At 36.6% G+C, this 26,925-nt stretch overlaps 4 protein-coding genes and 1 long non-coding RNA gene across 7 annotated transcripts; 4 read left to right on the forward strand and 1 right to left on the reverse strand.

Annotated features, from left to right (window-relative positions):
* Positions 1-578: 578 nt before the first annotated feature.
* Positions 579-2,347, forward strand: LOC109180178. Its single transcript, XM_019329664.1, has 2 exons — positions 579-993; positions 1,417-2,347. The coding sequence occupies exons 1-2, from the start codon at positions 677-679 to the stop codon at positions 2,267-2,269; spliced, it is 1,170 nt and encodes a 389-aa protein (XP_019185209.1). The 5' UTR covers positions 579-676; the 3' UTR covers positions 2,270-2,347.
* Positions 2,348-6,259: 3,912 nt separating this feature from the next.
* LOC109180527 lies at positions 6,260-10,240 on the forward strand. 3 transcript variants are annotated; one of them, XM_019330154.1, is made up of 8 exons: positions 6,260-6,336; positions 6,537-6,674; positions 7,002-7,138; positions 7,798-7,903; positions 8,546-8,683; positions 8,835-9,389; positions 9,545-9,724; positions 9,934-10,240. In XM_019330154.1, exons 2-8 carry the CDS (start codon positions 6,552-6,554, stop codon positions 10,117-10,119), a joined length of 1,425 nt encoding a protein of 474 aa, XP_019185699.1. In that variant the 5' UTR covers positions 6,260-6,336; positions 6,537-6,551; the 3' UTR covers positions 10,120-10,240. The 3 variants fall into 3 exon arrangements, with proteins under 3 accessions (XP_019185699.1, XP_019185700.1, XP_019185701.1); XM_019330155.1 differs by having other exon boundaries at positions 6,263-6,336; positions 6,493-6,674; XM_019330156.1 differs by having other exon boundaries at positions 6,269-6,336; positions 6,499-6,674.
* A 917-nt stretch (positions 10,241-11,157) lies between these two features.
* Positions 11,158-12,880, reverse strand: LOC109180530. The gene is made up of 3 exons (XR_002054082.1): positions 12,845-12,880; positions 11,283-12,752; positions 11,158-11,172 (listed from the first exon to the last, which is right to left on the reverse strand). It is a non-coding gene; the product is annotated as an uncharacterized LOC109180530 (long non-coding RNA).
* Positions 12,881-16,153: 3,273 nt separating this feature from the next.
* Positions 16,154-18,261, forward strand: LOC109180526 (protein trichome birefringence-like 19). The gene is made up of 2 exons (XM_019330153.1): positions 16,154-17,140; positions 17,409-18,261. Exons 1-2 carry the CDS (start codon positions 16,154-16,156, stop codon positions 18,189-18,191), a joined length of 1,770 nt encoding a protein of 589 aa, XP_019185698.1. The 3' UTR covers positions 18,192-18,261.
* Positions 18,262-21,383: 3,122 nt separating this feature from the next.
* Positions 21,384-24,543, forward strand: LOC109180529 (protein trichome birefringence-like 19). Its single transcript, XM_019330159.1, has 2 exons — positions 21,384-22,037; positions 23,677-24,543. The coding sequence occupies exons 1-2, from the start codon at positions 21,513-21,515 to the stop codon at positions 24,454-24,456; spliced, it is 1,305 nt and encodes a 434-aa protein (XP_019185704.1). The 5' UTR covers positions 21,384-21,512; the 3' UTR covers positions 24,457-24,543.
* Positions 24,544-26,925: the final 2,382 nt, after the last annotated feature.

Genomic DNA, 26,925 nt, shown 5'->3' on the forward strand with positions numbered 1-26,925 from the left:
CCCTGTCGGGTTTGTCGATCAGTTCAACACGCAAAATGTTTTTAAGGTCTCAAAAACCAGGAGTTTTCAATTCCACCGTTCTTCAGCCTCAGCTGCAGAAATTCAAGAACAAGAACCAGGATGAACATGGAACAGCAGAAAGCAGATTTCCAAGCAGATTTCAGCATAGTACGTTAAAACATGTTTTTTTTTGGGCGACCCAGAGAAACCCGCAATCAGAATGTGCATTGGGTAAATCAATCTAGGTTGTTCATAGCTGATAGGTTCAAACCAGATACAAATCAACAGCCTGATCAAACTTGGCTGGATTGAGTAACGGTGAATATTATATTGTTATATAGTGCAATTATTGTGTTAAAAGTGGTTTGGATCTTATCATGAGACTCGTTTTCTTTACAACGTGCGTTAGAAAAATGATGGCTGATGTGCCCATTAGAACACTACCTTTGTGACAACGTAAAAAGAAGGAAACAATAAAGCATCAATCAGAAAATGGAAACTGGGGACAGCAATGAGCCAAATGATCATATTTGTCTGAGTCATGATCCATATTTGTCTCTTTTGCTTTTCCAAAAGGGACACTATTCCCCTTCCTTCCCTCATAAGAAATCAAGACTGATATATATACCCTTAAGCAACTGTACTCACAAACTAAGATTAGCCACAGAATACTGAAATGTATACCACAATGCCACTCTCACTATACCGCAAAAACCCGGCTGCTCTCTCCAAATATCCTGCAGAGGCTCCAAATTCTGGTTATCTGGTGGCTACTGATGAAGAATCTCAAGAAATGGACTCGTTTTGTTGGGGTGTCTACCAGCACGACAGAATCACGAGGCTGCCGTTTCCTCAGGACAGGATCTTGAAGGTTGTTCATGTGTCGGAGTATGACAAAGACAGTGTCAAGAAAGTCTGGTTCATTCCTGTTCTTGATCACCCTCTTTCCTCCAACCGCTACTATGTTATCAAAGCCAACGGCAGACACAAAGGGTAAGTGCCAGATTTGTGATTCAGACTGATTCTGCAACATGTATAGACCATTGAAAGTTGCAGTTGTTGAACATATAACCATTAATGTGCAATCTAACTATCAGCTTAGACTTTTAGTTGAGATGGAGCCACATGCCAGACCACGTGTTGCATGGAGCACATGCCGGACCACCTGTTGCTTGGACTCCAAAAGTAACGGCCCGCACACCTAAGGAGGCCTGTTGAGCTGCCCGCACATGTGAGGGCGTGTCAAGCATATAACCATTAATGTGCAATCTAACTATCAGTTTATGCTTTTAGTTGAAATGGAGCACATGCTTCAACTGCATTAAAGTTATGACTCTCAGTAGGAGCGATGAGGCTTCATAGTTTGAGCCGTTCATGATCTTGCAGTTAGCTAAAGGTTGTGTTTTTATGGTGTAGGAGGGCGTATGTATGTGCCCGAGAAATGGCAGTGAGAACATGTTGCTTTGAGAGTGATAGTGAGGAGCTGAAACCAAGGCAGTTTAACCACAAGGATGTGTATCAGCAGTTCGAGATCTGCCCTTATTTTAATGGCGGATTCTATGCCAGAGCCGTAGCGTGGGACGGCATACCTCCGAAGTTCTTGAGAAGAAAAGGATGGGAAGTTCACATTTCCCATTCCTCCATTAGAATCCATCTCAGGGAAGCTCAGGGCCTCAATCCTTTTCACCCACCAGACATTCCTGAACTAAAAGCTCCCATTTCTTCAAAGCGTTCCACTCCGATCGTCATCGGAAAGTGGTATTGCCCCTTTGTATTCATGCAGGAAGAAGGAACCTGCAAAGAGCAGCAGATGAAGAAATCTTTGTTCTACGAGGTTGCCCTGAAACGTTGGTGGGAGGAAATCTACGCGTGTACCAGATCTGCAGGCAACGTCGTGGCCATTGATGCACGCGTGAAGAAGCTATTAACGTTGATCGACGGCGTAGAAGCTTCCAGGGAACCGAAAACCGGACCCCACGGCGAGTTCGTATGGTTTAGTACTATGAAAGGAGGGTATGAAAGACGTGTGGGTTTGAGCTCCGCCATTGTTGAGCAGCTGAGATGGGTGCAAGAAAGGCGGGGGTGGTTCGGCGATGGCCAGGGTGATGTGAGGGTGGAGGGGACGGAGGAGATCAAGAGTGAGAGTGGGTGGAGAAGATTTGGTTGCTATGTGTTGGTGGAGAGTTTTGTGATGAGGAGAATGGATGGGAGTTTGTTGATTAACTTCAATTGCAGAAACACCCGGAAGATCATATGTACGTGGGAATAGAATCGGCTTTACCGACATTGATGTGGTTCTGTTCGATCTGTACTGTGTAGTTTTCATTCTAATCTTCATCTTGTCTGATATACTCTGATATATACTCCACAGTATCTTGGTATTGTAGTTTGAACTTAGTGAGACTGTTCTACTCTGTATTCTTCCACCAATCCATCTAATTTTGACCCTAAATTACATCCTATCTCGTTTAAAAGAGATGGCACGATGACTGTATGATTCGTAATTTACTTCCTGTAGCGATTTAGGAAGTTAAGGAGTCTTATAAATTTTCTCTTTTATGTTACCTCACTTTTTCTTAAAAGACGAAAATGATACTAGACCATCATGAAGTAAAATTTTGTTACATATTGCAATTATATTGGAAAAAAAAAAATGGATAAGGATCAAATAAGCATTTCAACTATATGGTAAAATGCAATTAGACTCTTAAACTAAATAATACTTCAATTAAACTCTTAATGTAATTAGTTTTGTTCACAAAGAAGGCAATTTTGATAAATGCCGAACTTTGTGAAAACTTAAAATCTCCAAAATAGAAAATCTTGTTAGAATTATTATTATTATTATTCTATGGTTCATTATGTTTTATTGTGGCTCATAATTAAATATCTATTTATGATTTAATAATGAGATAATCCTCTGTTTGGTCAGTTAAGAAGATAAGATTGCAGTTTCAACTGCATATCATCAGGTTTACGTTGATGGAACGTATTATTATTTATATTTCATTGTGAGACTCTGGTCCTCTCCCCAACCTCTGTAAAAACTAAAAAACTCTCTCCATCAGAGAATTAGATTAAGTGAATGTTAAAAGTCTGGAGGGAGAAACCAAGTTTCTAACTCAAGCAACTACAGGAAAACAATGGAGCCAGGTATGTTCCCAGAATGCTATTTAAATACAGTATGTGAAAGGCATGTGTTCTGAAGATCTTATGTTTTAGGATTAACTTACATGTGGTATCATGAGCCTGGTTGTAGAACATATGTTTTTTCATACCTTTATGTATGCGTGCGCGGTTAGTGTTTTCATTGATGATGCTACTCAAGTTTTCATATTTCGTATGCACGTATTGTTTTAATGATGCAACTCCATATTATATGGGTATGATGTGAATTGCTACAGTATGTTTTCGAAGTAATCATGCTAATGTATATGTATATGTATTACAGTATGTATTACAGTATTACAGTATCAAAATGCTAATCATAAGATTGGTGTCATGTATATGTATATGTTGCTACAGTATGTTTTTGAAGTATGTGTATATGTTGCTACAGTACGTTTTGAGATATAAACTATCGCTCTTATAGATGGTGTATCTTATCAAGTAAATAAGAGACCTTTTCTCTCAGTGCATGATTTTTGACAGTTATATATGATGATCTGCGTATGCTTCTGTAATTATTTATGTTGTCGCTTCCGTAATATTGCTGCATATTTGAAATATGAATTACAGTAATTCAATTTGTTTGATTCACATATTTTAGTGCAGTGGTTCATTATATATATGGATTACAGTATAAAGTATTAATCCTTACTGAATTCTTCCTCAATGATTAAGAAGTTACGTATGGACTGATGATTACGTACACGATGTTTTTCATTTAAACTGTAATTCTGTATAAATTTCATGTTTTTATTTATTTTATTATTATAGTATTTTTATTTGGTATCTAATTATGATTAAATTTGTTAGTCACCAAAGTGGCCGAGGGTAGATGTTGATCCTATTTGTGCCATGTGTGGTATCATGCATGAAGATACAATGCATTCTTTGGTGTTGTGTGATTTTGGAAGAGCCATTTGGGGAGAATCCTACCTTCCAATCCCTACCATTGTGACAAATATTTTTCATTCTTGGTTTGATGAAGTTTTGAGTATTCTAGACTCTAATGAGATATTTTTCACAACTGTTATTATATATTCTATTTGGAAGGCAAGAAATAGTGCGGTATGAGATGCATGTCTTCTGCCCCCGAGGAAGGTCGCGGCGGCCGCTACAGCCGCCTTGCATGCATGGCTTAGTACGCAGCCTGTTGTCCACGTGAGGAACTCGCCTGTTGATGCCGCTTTTGCCGCTCCTCAAGCTGCGCCTTCGGTACTTGTTATCGCGCCCTCGGATGCTGCTTCCACGAGCCACACAGCTGAGCCACACGTTGCTGCCACAACAACATCTGCCGGTTTGCGCTCGTGCCGCTTTGATGCCGGTTACCTGCCCACGTCCAACAACGCCACGGTGGGGGCGGTTTTATTCGATGAAAACGAAGGCTATGTGTGCGGCCTTCAATGCTATGTTACCTCCTTGTTTTCCCTACTTATGGCCAAAGTCTTTGCATGTAAGGAAGTCCTGTCCTGACTAAGAGATCGCGGGGAGCGGTCTATTGAACTACTTACGGATTGCTCGAGTCTTCAGCACTGTTTATCTTCGACTGGGGAGCCAGCTTGATCGTACGTCAACTATGCCATTGATACTTGCAGACATTCTATTTCACAGTTTGATAGTTGTTTAGTTAGTTTTATTCCTAGATCGCTGAATTTACTAACTCATACTTTGGCCACTACGACTTTTAATTAGTCATCTGCTATGTACTGGGAGACTAGTCTAAAAAAAACTCTTAAATTGATAAAAATTATGCAATGAACATATTTAACATGTTACCAACGTGTAACCAGTTAATTTTGATTGCATAGCATCCTACATGACATCCTATTCAAAAATAAAAAAAAATAAACAAAAAATGATTAAAAAATAGAAAGTTACCCACTTTTCTATAAGTTTAGAACAAAAAGTCATGGTTGCTCCATTCAAATCGGATGGAAAAGCCAACCGACTTATCCATTTGTTTCGGACTAAGAAATTGGCGGCTTCTCCGTCCAATCTCAAGGAGAAGCAGATTTCTCTGTCCAAATCAGAATGAGAAACCCGCATGCTTCTTCATCCAGGTCGAACTGGATAGCTCCATCCAGTTCGACAGGGACGAAGAAGTCATGGTAGCTGTTGCCATAACAATCTTTAAAAAAAAAAATATAATATAATTGTTTTGATTTATTTTTAAAATAATTTTTTAAAAATTTAATCTATGTAACGTGTTACGTGGCATGTGCCTTGAAGCTAACATGCTATTATAAATTAAATTAGTTAATTGCACATTTTAAACAAGTGTAAGGGTTTAATTGATTGATTGATTTTTAGTGTGAAGGTCTAATTATATTTTAGTATATAGTTGGATGGTCTACTTGCCCTTTATCCCATAATAATAATAGAATATAATTCTCAAATATATAAGATGTATTTTATAAAAAATTATAATAATACTGACGGGATTAACCAAAATGTGTGGGTTGACCAAAACATGGGCACAAGCCCGAAATAGGGATCGTTATGCTGTGCATCCGTATGCACCATGCATGGTGCATACGGATGCCAAAACGACGTCGTTTTATTAAAAAATGCGCGTTTCCCCTTTAAAAAAAATTCAGGTTCGATCCCCAGCAACAACATTATATTGTTCATTCATTCTGGAATTTTAGTTTATAGATTATGGAATTATAGTTCATTGATTATGGAATTATAGTTCATCGATTATGGAATTGTAGTTCATCGATTCTGAAATTTTAGTTTATAGGTTATGGAATTTTAGTTCATTCATTCTGGAATTTTTAGTTCATAGATTAGATTATGGAATTATAGTTCATCGATTATGGAATTATAGTTCATCGATTATGAAATTTTAGTTCATATGTTGTTGCTGGGAATTGAACCTGATTTTTTTTAAAGGGAGACGCATGTTTTATTAAAACGACGTCGTTTTTGTATCCGTATGCACCATGCATGGTGCATACGGATGCACAGCATAATTTGCCCCGAAATAGGCACATTTTTAGTTGGGCTTAATATCGGCCCATCGCTTGGTCGTTTAGAAAGTCAACACAGGTTAAATAGCTCGTGTTTGAATCCAATATTCAAAATTTCAGTTTCCCGGCAAAGGTCACCGGAAAGTGAAAGGACACAGGCTCTGAAAGACGGCGATCCAGATTTCCGCCAGGGTCGCGGGTAAGCTTTTTCCTCCCACCTCTCTCTCTCTAGTAATATGAACACGAAACGTATATTAGATTTCGTATGTGTATTCGATTTTGATCTAGGGTTGCATTTCATACCTGTGCTTCTTCTTTGTCGAACTTAATTCGTTTGATTAAGATATTTTGCCAGTTTCAGCTTAATCAGGAGAGGAATTTGATTTTACCGTGTTGCAAAAACCTATTCAAGGTATGGAGAAAGTGGTTGCTACAGTCAGTGGATACCAGGGCACCGAGCGATTCAATCTCATCAAATTGATTGCCAAGGCCGGTGGAAACTATGTCGGGGCAATGAGTGTTTCCATTACACACCTGGTTTGTGTTAGATATATGAAAATTTTGAGCTTGTATTGTAATATCTCTATCAATTTGCAGCGAACAAAAACTTTTTAATGAGTATATCATTCACTAAGATATTTGCACTTGCTTCTGGCGAGATAGAGATCTAAGGACACTTGTTCAGAACTTCGGATTGTCAGTTGCTACTTCTCTGGCATCCTCAACCAGTTTATCAGTAGAAACAAACTGAAAAGAATTTGAAAGTATATGATTTTCATTTGAGAGGTTTCAAATATGGAGGTCAAACTGTCCTTTTATATGGCAATAAAATATAATTATGATGAATTATAATTGATGTGATAGGTATGCTGGAGATTTGAAGGAAGGAAATTTGAACTTGCTAAGAAGTCAAGAAATACATTCATTGTTAACCATAGGTGGATTGAGGACTGTATTAAGAAAGGAAGACGTGTTCCAGAGCATCCTTATACAGTACAATGGTATGCCACATTTTCTTCACAGGCTCTCTGCATTGTTCCACTGCAAAATCTATTTGGGAAGAAATATGTGCATTCTGGTATTTAGTTTGAAATTTCATATTATTTGACAAATTTAAGTATCATAGTTACCACTGGATTATTTGAAAAGGAATGGTGTTGCTCCAATGGTTTGAGATTTTCCTTGAATCAATCGGAATTTGGTGCAAAGAAATTAAATTTATTGTTTTAAAAATGTATATATGCTCAGTCAGTCAGTCACAATTTTAACTATTTCCTATATCTTACTCCAACTCACAGTAAAACTATTTGACAATTTGGTATATAATGATCCAAATCATACAAGTGTATGAGATCTATATCTCATTAACTTTTGAGTACATGCAAGAAACTCAACTTTGTGTGCATATTTCTAGTAATACTTTGCCTCCTCTGCCTTCTCTAATAATCTAGTGTAGCTGAACCATTGCCTGTTAATTTGTATAGTCTAGCATGTATAACAAGGAATGGGTTTTTATTAGCAACTTATCTGATGCACTACCCGGTGATGTGCCGCTGCTTTGGGTTGTAACTGTATTTAAATTGGTAAATGTTGGTTAGTAAATGTTTTTAAAATCAAATTTAAGTAATTCTTATGATTTCAAATTTTTTTTCTTTTCCAGTGGGCAAGAAGTAGGGCCACTGCTGATGAACATCACACAAGTTGGTGAAGGTAATCAATCCAGTGGGTGTAATCATAAAGAACCACAGATTGACACTGAGGTTGAGGTGAGTGCTTAGTGCTCATGTTTTTCTGGCCAACTCCACTTTCAAAAGCAAGCTGATTTCCGAGTTTGCTTCACTATACTATTTTCATTTGCATATGTATTATCCAGCAAACTGTTAAAACCAGTTAAGGCATTTCCTTATTTCACACTTATCTAGACACTATTTAACTGCTTTTTTACATCTTCTGGTCTTCGATTATTAGTCTTCTGTTTATTGACTCATCAGCAGAGAAGCAAACTCTTAATTGAGAGCAGTTCACACTTGATGCGTTTTCTGCATGTTTTATGGGTTGCATTAGTACGTTATGGTATGCAGGCTTACCTTGAATGTAGCATGAATTGGCTCTATTTATTGAAAAGATTTGGAATTTTCTTATTTCTCCTTGGATGAGAATTAAACCTCATAGAGGGCAAGGCTTACCAATAGGAATGGTGCATTATGGGGCTTATTTGTCTTAATAAATTGGTCTTTCAAGTACCTTATACTTGTATTCTTTGATATTGTCATGAATGTAATGGATGTTAATATCTGCTATTTGAGGCAATTACCTAAATGAAAATTCGGTTCTTAGATATTCAATGTAATTCGATTATGAAAGTAACTTCAAAATTTTTTTTCATTCTTGTGCTGAATTTGTTGTAGGAATATTTTCCTGATCCTGATATAGCCAAGCCTAAATCAAGGAAGAAAATGAAAAATAGAAGTCTTAAGTGTGACCGTAACTTAAGCAGTAGATTTGATCATTATGATTCTTCTATGTCAGGCTCATGGAGGATGGAGGTATGGAATTTGATGACATTGTATACTGAACCTATAACAAAGTTCTCTTCCTTTCAATATGTATTACTTTGATTAATTTTTGAAATTGTGATTGGGTCAACAATGTGTTACAAACTTGCATTCTTATCATCTTGTATCCCTTGTTATATAGACAGAGGAACTGAGTCCTGAGCCTGCAGTATTTCTTAAACCAAAGAAGGGAAGCATGGGCTTGCCAGAAACTTCTCTTAAACGTCGTAGACTGGTGAAGAAGAATATTAGTGATGTATTGGAGATTTCAGATTCAGAAGAACTGAGCCCGCAAATTCGGACTCTGCCAGAACATGAAAGTGCCATGCAGTCTAATAGTGCAAATATTGGGAGGCATGATCACACATCAAATAACAGTCAAACAACTAGAATTAGCTGCCCTGAGGATCACACAAATGGGATTGAAGTTCCAGGTGATACTGAAGAAGTGCTAAATGTGACCATTGGGGAAACTTTAGAGAATGAAGGTGCATTGGCTTCCCCATTTAAATCTCCACTGGAGCAGAGACGGATTGTTGATGTAGATCAGAAAGAAGATGAAAATTGTGTGAAACTGCCCACATCACCAGCACTCTCCTGTGTCATATGCTGGACAGATTTCAGCTCATCCCGGGGGTTGCTGCCTTGTGGCCACCGTTTTTGTTTCTCATGCATCCAAAGCTGGGCAGATCAAATGGTAGAAATCACCTTGTTTTCATTTTCAAAGTTTTTGTTTTTTGTTTTCCTGTCTATGCACATTGTTACTCTTCTCTATTATACAATCAAACTCCTGATACTTGGCTAGATTTTGTTCCAAATGATTCCTGCTAATAGTAAATATCGTTGTCACAGGTATCACGTGGAAAAACTTCAACATGCCCCCTGTGCAAGGTTGGTTTTACTAGTATTACCAAGGTTGCTGACGCTGAACCCTCTGATCAGAAAATATATTCACAAACCATTCCACAAGACCGTCCAGGAACAGACATTTATCTTCTCCCTGATGGAGAAACATCGCATTTTCCAGCTAATGTAAGTGTCATTCTGTGATTTCTGTCCCTTCAATTTGTTGTCATGTCTCACTCAGTTACAGGTGCTTTTTGCACGCATTTTCCCCTTTAGAAGACACAAGGGGTCATCGGTTAACATCATTTCATACGAACATGTGTCGATCTAGTAAACTGTTATTCGTCATAGCAGCTTCACTGATCAGTTTTGTTTTGTCCTTTGGTATTATGCAGCCAGCAATGCCTCCAGTCTGCTGTCAATGTTCTTCCCGAGAACCCGAGGAACTTCTCATCAACTGTCACGTTTGCCAGACTCGCTGTATACATGCATATTGCCTGGATCCTCCACTGCATCCATGGACGTGCATCCACTGCCAGGATTACCAGAGACGTTTTGAAACTTACCGTCGCATTTGGTAATATATAAACCATTTATTTACCATTTGGAAATTCTTGTTTATTTATTCTGTATGTGAAAGGAATCGATTGCCATACAGAGTAGTATTACATGAAGGGGTAGGGAAAACTAATTTTACTTCTACTGGAATAATGCGACGCTTGAGGATTCCTAGAACCACTTGTATACTTCTAAATATATGCAGTATATTGTCCCCTTCCCGTTGATAAAAATAAAAAAAATATAGTTCTTGTTTGGTATATAATTAGTTTATCAGTCAATTTTGATTTATTTGACAATTATTAATTGTTTGACTTGGTTAAACAATTATGAGTGTTTGATCTTTAACTTTTTATAACAATTTATTGTTCTAAAATGTTAAAATTCAAAAAACTGCTCATCAAAGTAGTTTTTTTGATCAGCTTATTGAGAAAGTCATTGCATGTAATAAGCTAATAGTTAATTTACCAAATACTTTTCTACAATCTGCTAATGTTATTAACTAGTAAAATCTACTAACCTAATCAGCTAACAATTATCAACTAACAACTATCAGTTAACAATTATCAACTAACAATTATTTACCGAATATCTCATAATAATAATAATAATAATAATAATAAAGGAAAATGCCCTACATCATCATCTACGTTTAAAGATCCAAGTCTGCATATAATTTATTGTTTGGCCCTCAGTGGGCGCAGAGCATTTGGACTTTCTTGTTTGGAAGAAGTGAATGATACAACAAATTCTTTAGAATCATGACCAGACATTCAGATAAACAAAGACGTGTCTTAGCAAAATCAATTACATATCAACATCAACTTAGTATGGCTCATATGAATAACAAATAATTGTATGATTATTAATTTGATATATATATATATTGTAAGATCAATAATATAAAAATTGTAGTACAAATACTTTTTATTTTTGTACTAATGTTTATTCAAAAGCTTAGCCGCCCACATCACCATCTTACTGGATTTTTCCTTTTCTGTACCATTTCATGCCGTACTCCATCTTCTTTTGACTCGAATTCTCGACCTTATAGCCGTAGATCCAAACATATATCTCTATTCACAATTTCACATCAAACTCAAACGTAAGAAAACATTATTCCTAATTTAATTGTTATGATCTGGTTGCTTATTGGATTATTAAGTATAGTATTCGTACTAAATACCTGGATAATTACGTGGTATCTGTAGCATTTGTCGTTTCCGGCGTCCTTAAGTGGCACAATTAGTAATTGCCTTTCAGACAAATATTAGTCACATGATTAGCTAGAACTGATAAGTTAGATTCACGTTACATGTTATTGATTGCTATACACCAATTGAGTAAAAATATTTTTTTAAAAAATACAAATAACATACGATATTCAAATGTAAAATCATGATTTTAAGGAATATTGTCTGCATGAGCAGTTCAACTGGTTATAGAGGTGAAAATTAGAAATAAGGGATCAAGTCTCACCAGCGACAGTGTAGGTCTAACCTCTATGATTCATGTTCAGTGACCCTTAGGGTTGGGGTTCAACCTACATCATCCCAGATGCTCTGTAGGGTACCCTTAGGGTTGGGTTCAACCTTTTGACCCAAGGGTCCCTCACGTCCCGGCCCGAAGCATTTAGGATGAATAGCTGAACACAAGTCCAAACCTTTACTCACTGTGCACCCTCACTTTGAGAGGTTGTGCCTACATTACCGTTGGCTCGATCTTAGGCCATTGTTTCCAAACTTCACCTTGTGACTAACCGAGCTGAACATGTGGGTATATTTTTCATCTCAATAATGCAGATTAGAGTGCATAAAAAAGTGATGACGTCTATTTACCCTACCTGTTCTTAAGATTTACAATGCCTTGGAAAGAAGAGGAAAAGACAAAGAATGACTATGAACGCAATAAGCTGTTTATGATTAAAGAAAGAGGTAATAATAAAAGCTAAACTGAGCATTAATATAATACAGCAGCTGATTCGTCATCTTCTTAATCGCCACAAACCTCATTTTCCTGTATTGTTTCTTTCTTGAAGCTCCAGCAATTAATTCCCTGGACCACTAAACATGCACCAGACGTTTCTTTTATTTACAAGAAATCACACAATTGCTATAAAACTTATATTCAAGGTGAAAAAAACAAGAACTTCTATAAGAAGGAACATGGAATCTTATGGTTACCGAGATAACTACCAGACCAACTAAACACCAGGTGTTTATGATCATTTATACACACACACATGTGTATCTATATGTTGAGAGAGAGAGGCATGGAGGAAGAGAGGGAGGGAGGGGATGAAGAAGAGAAGTTTTGATTGAAAGATGTATATATATATATAGTAGCATGGTAGCATTAATATGTATGTTTTTAAGACTTAAGATAAGAGTAGTACAGTACAGTAGTGAATCTAGAAAGGGAAGCTTCTGGTTTGCGGCGAATCTGCAATTTTAAGAGTTTCTTGGATGAGCTTCTGGGCTTTTTTGCTGCGTATTTCAACTCGCATGCTGTCGCTCTTCTCGATCTTGTCGTACGATGAAGAATTGTTCTTGGTCTTCATCATGCTCCGCCGCAGCTTCGTCTTCAGGCTCACCACCAGCCTCTCCAGCCCCATCATCACCATTTTTTTCGATCTTGATATTACTAAACAAGCAACCTGCGCCCAGAAATAACAAACGTACATCAATTATACAGACAGCGGTGTTATTATTATTATATATGAATGTGAAAATATGTGTATAAAAGTACCTGGGAGATGGTTTGTTAGGAAGAAGTTTGCAAGTTACTAAGCGAGAGTGATGTTTTATAGGGTGATTTATATTGAAAGTTTAAATAGGGGGGTGGGTGTGTAATTGGTATGCCCACGTTTGACTCCCACGTTGGTGGACTCGTGTGTGGTGCGGATTTCTCCATATAAAAATTCCTAAATTATCACCTGAATTGTCCAAAACGGGTGAAACATAATTATCGTATTTGTATAAATTTGAATTTAATTTTTAATAATATTTTCCTAATCCAAGATGATATTTTTAGTATGATTTATTTTTCATATGTGAACGGTAAATTTTTTGAGTTTTGAAAAATATTATTTGCCATTTCAGTTAACCTCATAAGGGCATATGAATTGATTGGTATTAATATGAATTTTTAAAAATTCCATTATTATTATTAAAAACAGCCGTTGGAAGATAAGTCGACAGTTAATAGTTCATAACAATTAACAATTGTCTTAAAAGGGCATTTGTTAGCATTTTCAAAATACTATAGCCGTTTTTTTTTCTTTGTTGACTTAAAGCGTCAGATCAAATAAAAATTTAGATTTAAAAATTAAGCTATTTCAATGAAGTTAAAAAATAATAATAATGATAACGGTGCAAAATAGCTTTTGTGCTAAACTGAGGAAAATTTATGGGTTTTGATTTGTTTAAAAATAAAAATTAAAGCTGTGTTTTTTAAAAAGTAACTCTGAAGTTGTCATTGGAATGGTTCTTGAATATGATAATCAATTAGTATTTTGATATTTCTTATGCTATTTAATGGAGGTATTGAATCTCTCATTTTTATAGAAAGGTAATTTTTTGCGCTCAAGGCCAGCTTAAATTTTCAGGTCAAGAATTCGATCCTTAGTTTTAAGTATGGAGTAATTTTGAATCTTCAGACCCGTTGTTCCATTCAAACAATATGTTTATAATCTAATGTGGGAATTAATCATCGTGTCTAACGGTGAAAATTTTAAGTACATCCAAATTTTGCGCTCACTGGTTGGTGATGCATGTGGACTTTGTGTATCTTGGAAGTTTCTGTAAATATGATGAAGGTCATTTTGATTGCTAGTTGAATTGGTGTGGGCCGTATGGCTCGACTATAGTATTTATAGTTGGTGTCTTTTGCCATTGTATTTAATTTATTTATTATTTTTTAAAAAACAAGAAAAATCATCATTAATTCAAATCACTACAAAGTACATCATAGAGGGAATTGAACTCGGAGGATTCTAACTCCATTCCTTATGTTCAGCTATGAATACAACTTTCTAGCAAGTTATTCCTTATGTTCAGCTATGAATACAACTTTCTAGCAAGTTTATGGGCTGCTCTATTCGCATAACGCCTAGCAAACAAGAAGCTAATAGGTCCTCAATAATAAGGTCAAATGCAATCCAGTCTGAATGATTTTCAACACTATCAATGATCGTAAGCACATCAGACTCAACTTGGACATTACTAACTCCAAGAAATTTTATCCAATTCAACCCTCCCTGATACCAATTGCCTCTGCCATCCTTGATTGATATAGACATTTCCAATTTTTCTCCATTGCAGCAACAAAGCAGCCACTTGAACCCCTTAAGATGAATCCAAATTCTGTAGCACTTGAGTGTTTGTCCATAGCTGCGTCCACATGCATTTAGTTTAAGCATGCCTTCAGGTGGTCTCTTCCATTGCCCTTGTATTGAAGATAAATTTAATTGATTTGGCCCAGATCAATAGATGTCCAATTTGCTACATTTTTTAAACGCTGAACCGGTCCATTTTGAAATATCAACGTGCCATTTGCGCCAACGGAAACAAATATGTTATAAAATAATTTTGTAACAGTCGGCTATGGCATTCCCTTTTGTAAACTTCCAATGTCTACATTTTTATTTTTAGAAAAAAAATTACACTTTTTTTAAAGGAAAAAAATGACACTTTTATATGTTAAATTATAGCAAAACAAACTCAAATTATTATTATTATTATTATTGGTTCCTTCACATTTAGTCTTTCAATTATTATCATTATGTTTTACACTTCTCGTTGGTAATTAAAAGATTATATTTGTCATATTAATACTTAACAGATTTTGTAGACTAATACGAATGTATTGGTCTACAAAATCTATTAAATATTTACGAAAGATATTGATCTACAAAATCTGTTAAATATTGATATATATGACAAATGTAATGTTTTAATTGTCAACGAAATGAAGTAGAACTCATAATGAGCTTGGGCCTATAATACGTTTTATTTATTTATTTATTTTAAATTTCCTTAAGTAATATGTTTTTTTTTTGACCAATTGTGTTAACCAACCTTCGACTACAATACTATTTGATTGAATTTCACAATATTTGATTACCACTTTTTTTTTTTTTAATTTTCTTAAGTAATACGTTTTTTTCCGACCAATTATGTTAACCAATCTTTTACTATAATACTATTTGATTGAATTTTTCCACCAAAAAAAAAAAAAAACTATTTGATTGAATTTCACAATATTTGATTACAAATAAATGTGGTCAACCAATTCATATACATACATAATGAATATATAACACATCTGAGGAAAAATTAGGATTAAAAAAATATTTTTTGATTTTGTCAATAAGGGACTTCCACCGGAATGATAATTTTGAGAAATATATATATATATATATATATATATATATATATATATATATATATATATATATATATATATATATATATATATATGGAGTCCCTAATAATTGAGAAACGAGTTACGTATAAAGAGTTAGTACCGTTTCACCTAAGCACGAATTCATAACCTTTTAATTATTGAATTCTATATTTATAATTATAAAACTCTATGTCCATAATTATAGAATTTTATGTTCGTAATTTTTGAACTTCATATTCACAATTATTAAACTCTATATTCACAATTACAGAATTATATGTTCATAATTTTTGAACTCTATATTTACAATTATAACAGTTTTGGAATCGAGGTAGATACGATTACACAGCATAATTTGCCATAACTTCTTATATGTGAGAGCGACTTCTTGTCACTTAAACCACAAATTCATTGATAAACAAGTTACCATTTAAAGCATCATCTCACCTTTTAAATATTTTTCCTCGCTCGAAAATTGTAGTGCGTCCATTTGTTTCCATTTTAGGTGGGTGGTACTATACCCAACAAGTTAAACCATCGCTTTGTTTGTGAAGTCAGCGCAAAACATGCATGCATACTATGAATTCACAAACATTCTTTGATTTTCCTTGTCAACTCTCCTCCTTTCCTTAATTTCTTCAACCACGCACAATGAAGTCCCAAGGCAACGATCATGTCGCAGGAGGAAAACCCCAGACGCGGCGAAGAGTCGGCCCCAAGGTTATCCCCTTCGTCGCCGTCTTAGTTTTATTCACCTTTGTTTCCATCTCTTATCCCTCCATTCGCTACTCCCAGACCATTCTCTCCCGTCTTTCTTCCGATGACGGTGACGATCCGATTCTGCCGCCGGCGGAAGAGCAGCCGTGCCCGGTTGAGGGCGTGGTCACGCAGCCATGCAGATCCAGTGGCGGGGAGAGTCAAGCGCCGCCGGAGGCGGCGGAGGCAGGGGAGGCAGCGGAGGATAGTGTTTTTGATGTTAATAGTGATCATGAGGATCGCCGTGAGAATATATCGTCGACTATCGTCGACATTAACTTGGTAACCGCGGCGGTGGAGGAGGCGAAGGTTCAGGTGCCCCCCAAGAGTAATCTTGAAAATCCGGCGACGTCGAATTCCGGGGAAGTTAATTTGTTAGCCGCGGAGGAGAAGGTGAAGGTTGCGCCGAGGAAGAAGTCGAGTAGGCGGAGGAGACGGTCCAGGCGGCGGAAACGTCGTGACTCGGCGGTGACTGCTCCGAGAATTGTTTCGAAAACGGAAGCGCCGAAGAAGGAAGGGAAGGTACCGGCGGCGAGGAGCGACGGGGGTGGTGATGATGATGATGTTAAGGTTTTGGCGTCGGAAGTAGCGTATAATAACGAGGGATGCAATCTTTTCTCCGGCGAATGGGTTCAGAATCCGGAGGGGCCATATTACACGAACATGACGTGCAACTGGGCAATTCAGGAGCATCAGAATTGTATGAAATTTGGTCGGCCGGACACCGAGTTCTTGAAATGGCGGTGGAAGCCGGAGGGTTGTGAGCTTCCCATTTTTGACCCGGAACAATTTCTTGAAATGGTTAGAGGAAAATCTCTGGCCTTCGTCGGAGATTCCGTCGCCAGAAATCATATGCAGTCGTTACTTTGCGTCCTCTCCAGGGTAAGCTTACAACTCAGAACATGAAAATTATGGAATTTCTGACCAGATCTTAAATCAAATTGATACTAAAAAATGGTCGGAAATAGCAACAAAGATATTTTTCCGGATATCAAAAGTGGTGAGAACAAGGCTTTCGACTTGATTTAAAATCGGTGGTTCGAAATTTCATAATTTCCAGTAGCGAAATCTCCATTAATAATTTATGAATCTCCAATCCATTTGAAACATGCGATTTTCTGATCTGATCATGAGTTCTTCTTTTTCCCAGGTAGCGCAACCTGTGGACGCATCTAATTCACCGGACCAAAACTTCAAACGTTGGGAATACAGAGATTACGACTTCAATATTTCCAAATTCTGGTCTCCCTATTTGGTGAGGACGGAAAAGATGGACCCCAACGACGATAAACGTCCCTTCAAACTGTTTCTCGACGAGTTTGACGAATCTTGGACGACCCAGATCGAGAGTTTCGACTACGTTATCATCTCCGCCGGCCACTGGTTTTTCCGGCCAACTTACTTCTACTTAAACGGCGAAGTGGTCGGCTGCCAGTACTGCCCGGAGTCCGATATCAAGCACCTGCCGTCGTATTTCAGCTACCGGCGGGCGTTCCACACGGCGTTCCGGGCAATCAACAGCCTGGAGAGTTTCAACGGCGTGGTGTTCTTGAGATCTTTCGCGCCGTCCCACTTCGAGAACGGGCCGTGGGACAAAGGCGGCGACTGCGCGCGGACGAAGCCGTTGAAGAGAATCGAGAAGGATTTGGACGACTATAATCTGGAATTCTACAAGATTCAGTTGCAGGAACTGAAGACGGCGCAGACAGAAGGGAGAAGAAAGGGGATGAAGCTTAGGTTGTTCGACGCCACGCTGCCGATGTTGCTGAGGGCCGACGGGCATCCTAGTAAGTTCGGGCGGTGGCCGAATCCGAACGCGACGGCGCCGAATGACTGCGTGCACTGGTGCTTGCCGGGACCCATTGATTCCTGGAATGATTTCTTGGTGGAGTTGATGAAGAGGGAAGGAAGAGATAGAAAGTCTGAAATTTGATTTTTTTTTTTTTTTCATTTTGTTTTTGTAAACTCATTATGTTCTTGTAATTAAGTTGATGTTAATAGTGTTGGTTTTAGGATCAAAGTAGCGGACTGTAGATCAACACAATCAGTTGGAAACAAAGTTGTCTAAAGAAATTTGAACTAAGCCAAAGTAGGTTATAGATTAGTCTAAATAGTCTTTGTTTTACCTGGTTATTAGTCTAATTAATTGCCTAGTCTTAGGGAACATGCATAACTGTTTCACCTTTTATGATCCTGTAATCTATTTACATCATGTTTGGTTCACAAAATGAATTTTGAGGTAATAGGAATGTTATTCCATAAGGAATGAAATAGGCAAGGAATACAATATGAATTCTATTCGATTGTTTGGTTCGCGGAAGGAATAGACTTTAGGAATTATATTACAGTGCTTGGTTGGTTTAAGGAATTGAATGAAATATGTTTCAAAAGACATAAATACCCTTATAAAAATATGTAGTGGTGTTGGTGTTGGTGGTGGTGGTGGCGGTGGCGACGGTGGCGGCGGCGGTGGTTGTGGTGGCAGTGGAAGTAGTGGTGGCGGCGGTGGTAGTAGTGCTGGCGGTGGTTGTGGTGGCAGTGACGATGGTGGTGGTGGTGGGGTAGTGGTGGAGACGACGGCAATGGTGGCGGTGGTAGGGTATTTTCGGTATTATAGTACTAAAGCTATTCCCAAATACTTGGGAATAGCTAATACCAAGGGGTCCCCTAGGAATGGCTATTCCCCCCTGCGAAGGGAATATCTCATTCCCGGAAACGCTATTACCTTGAATAAAATGATAAAACAAACAATGGAATAGGTCTATTCTCGGGACGGTATTCCATTCCCGACCTATTCTATGAACCAAACACGCCATTAAAGTCTTGCTGGATCATTGAATAAACTACTGAGCTTTAGACTCTCACATGGTATCAGAGCCATACCTCTAACGAGAAAATATTTTTTTTTCCTTGTCTCTTTCCCTCCCACCCTATCTTTCCATCTTCCCGATCATGGCAGCCAGTAACCCCCCGGCCATTGTCTATATTCATGCCCCAACTCACTTACCAATCAAATTGACATCCTCAAATTTCCCCTTCTGGAAGAAATCCATTGTACTCTTATAGGCCGGCCTGGACCTCCTAGGCTATATTACAGGAACCACTCAAACAGCAAGTAAATTTTCTAATGAGGATTGCACTGCACTAAATCCTGCCTACACAACCTAGTTCCAGCAAGACCAAATAATTCTCAGTGCCATCCTTGGTAGCTTATCTGATATCTTGCAATAGTGATTTCTTCCGCTGCCTCTGCCCACGATGCGTGGATTCAATTGTCTACCAGTTGTGCCGCTGCGTCGCGTGGTCGGGTAGTATCGCTGAAAACAAAGCTTGCCAAGAATCCTAGAGCCAACCATCGATTGAGGCATATATACGGGTTCGAACTCCAGCATCTCTTAAGGGATGAGGTAAGTCGTCCTCCGAAATTAATGGATGTTTAAATGGTCAAGATGGTATTAACACATATGATATCTTTATCGTATAATCTATTTCAATTTTGGTCACGATATGACATCTAATTAATATACAGAAAAAGAAAAATTACCTATAGATGTCGTATATGTTTTCAAGACTAAATATTCATGACTTAATAGTCAATGATCTTAATTCTTAAAGCTTAATTGGCTAACGCACGTTGATGAGTTAGATGCATATGGACTGGTATTCGCCTCAGTTCAAATGATTATATTTATTCTAAATAGTTGATTCATGTTCTATATAGTCTAAAACTTGATAATCAGAAGATTGGTCAAATTTTAAGAAATAGTTTGCTTAATTATTTGAAGACCAATTTTTTAATATTTTAAAATATTAACTTGTAATTAATGCTCTTAATTTGAGAGATTTATTTTTCTTATTTAGTGGGAGTTTTAATTGATAGTTTGAACGATATAAATATTTTGAAAAATTCTTGTGATGGGTCACAATTTTGTTTTTCAATTTTTTACTAGATGTAATAACAATATCTTATTTTTCTAAATTTTCTTAAGCCATACATTTTATTTTTTACTAGTTGCATTATATTGACATGTTGTTGACTGTTTTGGTCATAAAACCAACACACATAAATAAAGGGAATTTGCTCTTCAAAATTAGAGCCAAAACTTTAGTCGCATTTGAATTTTGATGTGAAGTAATAGTCCAAAACTAATTGCCAACTAATATATAATAAATTACATAAGACAAGAGTGACATGTTCGTTGAAATTGTTTGCTAAAAAAATATTGAAAAACTAGGTTGTAGTTTAGTAGAATAATATGATTATATTGTAAACCTATGAGTAAGTTTAATAGGTTATGAGGTTTTTAATTTTACATTTTTTTCTTCATATAGCACATTATTCAAGGGAGTTTTATATTTTTATTAATAATATATTGTTGTAGTTTGTAAAGAGTAAGAGAAAAAGGGGTTGTGGGGCATTTAATTAATGGGAGATTCGATTGGATATTGGTGTGGGATTTACATATAATACTATTACTTATAATTTCAGGTATTACGCCATAGATTAGGGTTCACCTTACACAATTATATATTGAATGTTTAAAAGTTGAGTTAATTTCATTTTTAATCTTATATTTATAGGTAGTAGTCTACTTTTAGTCATTTTTATCAGAACATCTCATTTTGATATTAGTATTATTGAGACATGATCAATTTTGGTCCTCTATCAACAAAATTGTTGAAATTTCGTTAAACAGAAGAGTATTTTGATCTTTTTAATACAAAGTGCGTTGACCCGTTATATTTTATATGTTTATTTTTTTTTTGAAAATATTAATAATTGAAAAGCGAAATGTCATTGTATATTTGTATTTAATGAAATTTCAATGATTTTTTGATAGATAACCAAAATTGATCATGTCACAATAATACTAGAACCAAAAATAAATGTTTTGATAAAAAAGACTAAAATAAACTATCACATAAAAATTTAGAACCAAAAATAAAATTAACTCTTCCAAATTTGCATACACAATTTATATATTTATTATTCACAATTTACATATTAAATGTTTACCATTTATATTTTAAATTTTATATTTTAAACACGGGTCCACATAATATTTTGCCCATGCACTTTCAACGAAAACAAATATAAATACCATTAAAGAATGCCTCCAATATCAATCAATGCTCCTATATACTCTCCCTCTATTGTCCCTGCTGTTGTAACGGAGCAATTTACTGCGCTGATTTTCCTTACTTTCCCTTGTCACACTATCCTACTGTAGACTATTCCCTCATCTTCTTCTCCATGGATATGGATTTCCCCTCTGCAAAGAAACCCACAATTCACAAGACTCCCAAGATTATCCTCCCACTCGCCCTCACCATCATCTTTCTCACCGTCTTCCCGCTTTACTACACCTTCAACAGAACCCCAAATGTCGAAGTCGATCTTTACCCGCCAAACCAGCGGACCAGCGAGGAAATCGGGGCAGATCTGAGCAGGAGCCCGCCGAAGGCGGAACCCCGGCGTATCAGGACGGCGGAGAGCGTCAGCCGCTGCGATATCTTCGCCGGAGAATGGGTTCCCAACCCGGAGGCGCCTTATTACACCAACGACACGTGTTGGGGGATTCAAGAGCATCAGAATTGCATGAAGTTCGGGCGGCCCGATAATGGGTACTTGAAGTGGCGGTGGAGGCCCGATGGGTGCGAGCTGCCCGTTTTTGACCCGTTCGACTTCCTGGAACTCGTTCGGGGCAAAGCTTTGGCCTTTGTCGGGGACTCCATTGCCAGAAATCATATGCAGTCGCTGGTTTGCCTCTTGTCAAGGGTACGACAACCTTTTTGAGTTTTTTCCTTAATCCCGTGAATTTCGCCCCTTTGTCTGCTTCAATGTTTACCTCCTCAAAAATCATGTCTTCATCGTCTTAGACTCTGAACCTTTGCTGGAATTCATTACCTCAATCAACTAATGCATCCATTTCTGCTAGAAATTAATTTTAAAAATAACAAAAGAACTTTTTTGAGTGACCCCAAAAGAACAACCTTTAAGAAAGCAAATACTAATACTAATATAATAAAAGCACCGACATTATCATGGGTACTATATATTTTATTTGGTAAAGCTTGCAATTATGCATGGTAAAGCTTGTAGTTATGAATAATGCTTTTGGTTGATTCTTCATTTATCCATAATTGATTTGAAGTTAAGTAAACCATACAATTGTGTTTGTTTGTCAAATATGTAAATACTAGATTATCTAAATCAAACTATGGTGTTGTGATTTGGCTTAATATGTCATGCAAAAAGATTATGCTTTTGTGAAGATATGGAAAAACTGAGCCCTATTGCAGAATGTGGTGGTCCATGTTAAGATTTGCCAATTATATGAAACAATGGAATGTTAATTTCAACGTGTTTAGTATATTATATTTGTTTATCCCCTGCATTTGTCTTTTAGAGGTAAATCAGTGACATAAATGTTTTGGTTTATGGATTTATTTAATGTTGCCGCCAGCTATTTGGGAATTAAGAAAAAATGTGGTTTTAGTAGTGTTATTATGTGTCACGAATCTGGTTGATTTTGTCCCGTGTTCATTCATTGCTTGGCCTAGAGAAAGGGACAGCATATGGCTGTGAAATGGGTAGATCTGAATCCATATAGAAACAGATTGTCATGGGTCCCCCAAGGTTGGTACTAATAATTCCTTATGTATTTTTCAAGATTTGAAGTAGAATAATGGAGCACCATACAGGAGGGGCTTTTGATTTGGATCCGAGATAAAAATGGAAAACGTTAGATGAATTTTGTGCCATAAAACTTACTTTTCTTAGCCGTGTTTTACAATGTTGTCTTTATAATCCTTCTTTCATTAGCAAGGGATTTATGATGACATACATAGTAAAGATGTAGAGGATGCCCTTTTGTCTTTTGTCTTTTTTCATGTTTAATTTTTAAGCAATTGGGCAGTGAGATGAATGTGTGTGTATATACTATATACTATATATATATATATATATATATATATATATATATATATATATATATATATATATATATATATATATAAATCGGACTCCATATAAATAATCATTGAAGCAAACCTTTTAAAACGAGACACCGACTGAAGTTTGATATGAAGTTCATAATTCATTATAGTTTTATGATTTTTCGCTTTCGCTAAGATGAGTTGGACATAGGGTAGGCCTTGCGATCTCCCTGTCCCGGGACTTTAATTCACAGTTATATGTTCAGATCCATTTGTCTTCCGTCATTAATATAGATCTGTAAGAGATAATCAATCAGAGTTCAAATGGCTCGGGACCACAGAAATTATAATGTCCTGTAGGCTGTAGACCTGTAATGTAATTAAAAGAGGCTGAAAAGGATTGGGATTGAAACCTTATTCTGTTACTGTTGAAGGGTACGGTTCAACTTTTATATTTTTAGTAATGTTTCCTTTTCCAGGTAACATATCCTTTGGATGTTTCAGAAACAAAGGATGACAATCGGAAGAGTTTTGTGTACCGAGATTATGACTTCAACATTACGATGTTTTGGTCGCCCTATTTGGTCAAGACGGGGGAGACGTTTTCTGAAATCAACACAAACCCCTTCAACCTGTATCTGGATGAGTTCGATGAATCTTGGACTACCAAAATCAAGGATTTCGACTATGTAATAATCAATGCTGGCCACTGGTTCTTCAGACCCACCAGTTTTTACCTAGAGGGAAAACTCGTGGGATGCCTTTACTGCTCAGATCCCAACATTACCCAACTGTCGAGTGCTTTCAGCTACCAGAGGGCTTTAAGGACAGCCTTTCGAGCAATTAACAGCCTGGAAAATTTCAAGGGCGTCACGTTTTTGAGATCCTTCGCCCCTCAACACTTCGAGCACGGGCCTTGGGACCAAGGTGGAGAGTGCGTGAGAACAGTGCCATTCAGGAGGAACGACTCGGCTCTGAGCGAGTTCAAGTTTGATTCATACGATATTCAGAGAGAAGAATTCAGGATTGCCGAAGAAGAAGCAAGGCAAAAGGGGACGAGGCTAAGACTGTTCGATGTAACACAGGCAATGTTGTTGAGACCGGATGGACATCCTAATAAGTATGGGCACTGGCAGAACCCGAATGTCACGAATTACAATGACTGTGTGCACTGGTGTTTGCCAGGGCCAATTGATACCTGGGGAGACTTCTTTCTGGAATTGCTCAAGAGGGAGGTCCAAGATAGATCATCAAGGTGAATTTTGTACTTCTATCATGTACCCTTTTTTGTGTGAAATTCAATTTGCTTGCCATTACGGGTTTATAAGTTTTACTTTGTTTGAAAATCGGGATGGCAATGGGTCGGAGGTTTCTTAGATACATTACCCGACCCACAAATTTTACTTTGTTTGAAAATTGGGATGACAATAGGTCGGAGGTTACTACACATCTATACCCCACCATGTAAACTATTAAATTGAATGAGTTCAATTTTAATTCATTTATAATGTTAGTTATATATTTACAGATGAAGTCTTCTTCATGCTGCTCTTAAGTTTCTTCTTTCACTGCAAAATTCAATGGCTTAAAGTGAACTGTTTGTGGTTAATTGGTTATCATCCATGGTGGTGCTGATAAGAAGAAATTCCATCTTTTTTTTTTTTTTTTTTTGGGTAGAAATAATTGCTTATTGGCCATTTAAGATCAGTCAGTGGTCCTAGACTGCTAGTATATATAAGAGGAAAACAGGCAACCAAAATCTGCAATTCATTAAATTTTTTGTTTATTAATGGTTTGCTGTTTTTGTGAAAAACTGGACCTGGACCACACTAATTTAAGGTAAGAAAAATAAAAGATTTTTTTTTAAAAAAAAAATAACTGGGCTGCTTTCCTGGGCTCTGATTGATTTGATCCAAACAAAGATTTGTGATTTTGGGCTTGTTATCTGACCCATTTCCCATTGGCCTATTGGGCCCACCTTAAAGCTTTCTAATTTCTTTTGTGTGTTGATTAAACCAAAAAAAAAAAAGCCATTTAATGTCACTGTTTTCTTAAGTGATGAGTAAAACTCACGATTATTATTTAGGCAAAAATTTGTATGAGATCGTCTCACAGATCTTTGTCCGTGAGACAAGTCGGATTAAGATGAAATGTAATATTTATATTGAAAAATTTAATACTAAATGAGGAATAAAATGTTTATTACTTATATGAAAAAAAAATGTAATATTTTTGGAAGAAAAATGTAATACTTTTACATTTTAATTTAAAAATATTATATTTATCATCAAAAGTAGACATAAGTGTCAAACAGGTCCATCTACTACTTCCAAGTTCCAAGTGCTCAATTCTCCGCATCAACTTAAACATAATCTAATTGGACACACTTACTTCACAAAATTTGTCAATTAACTTTTTTTTTGTAAGTTACCTCCAAGTTGCTACTGTTGACATATAATTTTATTTAATTAAAAATTGTAATGATGTGGAATTTAGTTTCTAATTAAAAAATTTAATTAATCTCGGTTCGCCACCTCATATTTCAATCTCTCATTCATTCATTCATTCATTCTTTCTTTCCCCACTTTCCTTGGATTTTAACCTATGTGATGAATCTCTCATTCATTCTTTGTTTCTTTCTTTCCCCACTTTCCTTGGATTTTAACTTGTGTGATGAAAATGAAATATTTACAAAGTGCATCGGCCATCATCCTCTCCATCATCAAGGCAGAAGGAGTTAGACAGATGTTCTTCCCGGCGACTGTTCCGACATAATACAGAGCTCCTCCTGGCACCTGCTAATGAAAGAGGCGGGGGATATATGCTTCCATTCAACATATTATTTGTATCTTTAATTTGCCTCTTTTCCCGACGTAGCAGCGGGATCGGCGGTGCCTCCTTAGAGATTAGGAAGTAAATTCCACATCATTACCATTTTTAATTAACTAAAATTATATGTCAGCAGTATAGAATGGCAACCTGAAAGTAACCTACAAAAAAAGTTAATTGACAAATTTTTAAAAGTAAGTGTGTCCAATTAGATTATGTTTTAGTTGATGGGGGAATTGAGCACTTGAAAGTAGTAGATGAGTCTATTTGACACTTGTGCTTCAAAAGTATTATGTTTTCTCTTATAAAAGTAACAAACAATTTTTTATGTCAAGTAGCTTGTAGCTTAATGACACTAACTCTCACAAATGGGAGGTCACAAGTTTGAACTCCAGTGGAGACATTGACTTTTTGTGCTTCAATAGATTGAGAAAGTATGTCTAGACAACAAGTTCGAACCCCAGTGGTGACATTGACTTTTAGTATTGTACTCGAAGAAAAATACAAACACTTTATTCCTATTATTAATTAGTATTATATTTTTAAGTATAAGTATTACATTTTTCATATTGACCCAATCCGATCCGTTTCACAGATACGATCCCACACAAGCGTGACCGTATTACTTGAGAGTATGTATTGGATAAACTAATTTATTCATCACATAAGAAGATTTTGTGCAATAATTTGATCAAGTAAGTGTTGACAAGAATCAAACCCGTGACATTTTTTGTACAATAATCATGCTCTATTCACTCGACTATTCTTGTTGGGGCTAATGTAACTATACTTGTTTAGTTTTCTGCAAGTCTAGAAGACTTGGTTCTTTCCTTCCATGGCACTCAAAAAGAAACAGGGACTAAATTAAAGTTGATAAATCTTTATGTACAAGACTACTC

The sequence above is a fragment of the Ipomoea nil genome, unplaced genomic scaffold, assembly GCF_001879475.1.
Source record: "Ipomoea nil cultivar Tokyo-kokei standard unplaced genomic scaffold, Asagao_1.1 scaffold1026, whole genome shotgun sequence".
Taxonomy (NCBI): domain Eukaryota; kingdom Viridiplantae; phylum Streptophyta; class Magnoliopsida; order Solanales; family Convolvulaceae; genus Ipomoea; species Ipomoea nil.

Bases quoted from the DNA above. Each gene is read 5' to 3' on its own strand.
- LOC109180527 (XM_019330154.1), top strand. From the start codon at position 6,552: ATGGAGAAAGTGGTTGCTACAGTCAGTGGATACCAGGGCACCGAGCGA. The intron at 8,684-8,834 runs GTATGGAATTTG...CTTGTTATATAG, and splicing joins CAGGCTCATGGAGGATGGAG to ACAGAGGAACTGAGTCCTGA. The intron at 9,725-9,933 runs GTAAGTGTCATT...GGTATTATGCAG, and splicing joins CATCGCATTTTCCAGCTAAT to CCAGCAATGCCTCCAGTCTG.
- LOC109180529 (XM_019330159.1), top strand. From the start codon at position 21,513: ATGGATATGGATTTCCCCTCTGCAAAGAAACCCACAATTCACAAGACT. The intron at 22,038-23,676 runs GTACGACAACCT...TTCCTTTTCCAG, and splicing joins TGGTTTGCCTCTTGTCAAGG to GTAACATATCCTTTGGATGT.
- LOC109180178 (XM_019329664.1), top strand. From the start codon at position 677: ATGTATACCACAATGCCACTCTCACTATACCGCAAAAACCCGGCTGCT. The intron at 994-1,416 runs GTAAGTGCCAGA...TTTATGGTGTAG, and splicing joins GCCAACGGCAGACACAAAGG to GAGGGCGTATGTATGTGCCC.
- LOC109180526 (XM_019330153.1), top strand. From the start codon at position 16,154: ATGAAGTCCCAAGGCAACGATCATGTCGCAGGAGGAAAACCCCAGACG. The intron at 17,141-17,408 runs GTAAGCTTACAA...TCTTTTTCCCAG, and splicing joins TACTTTGCGTCCTCTCCAGG to GTAGCGCAACCTGTGGACGC.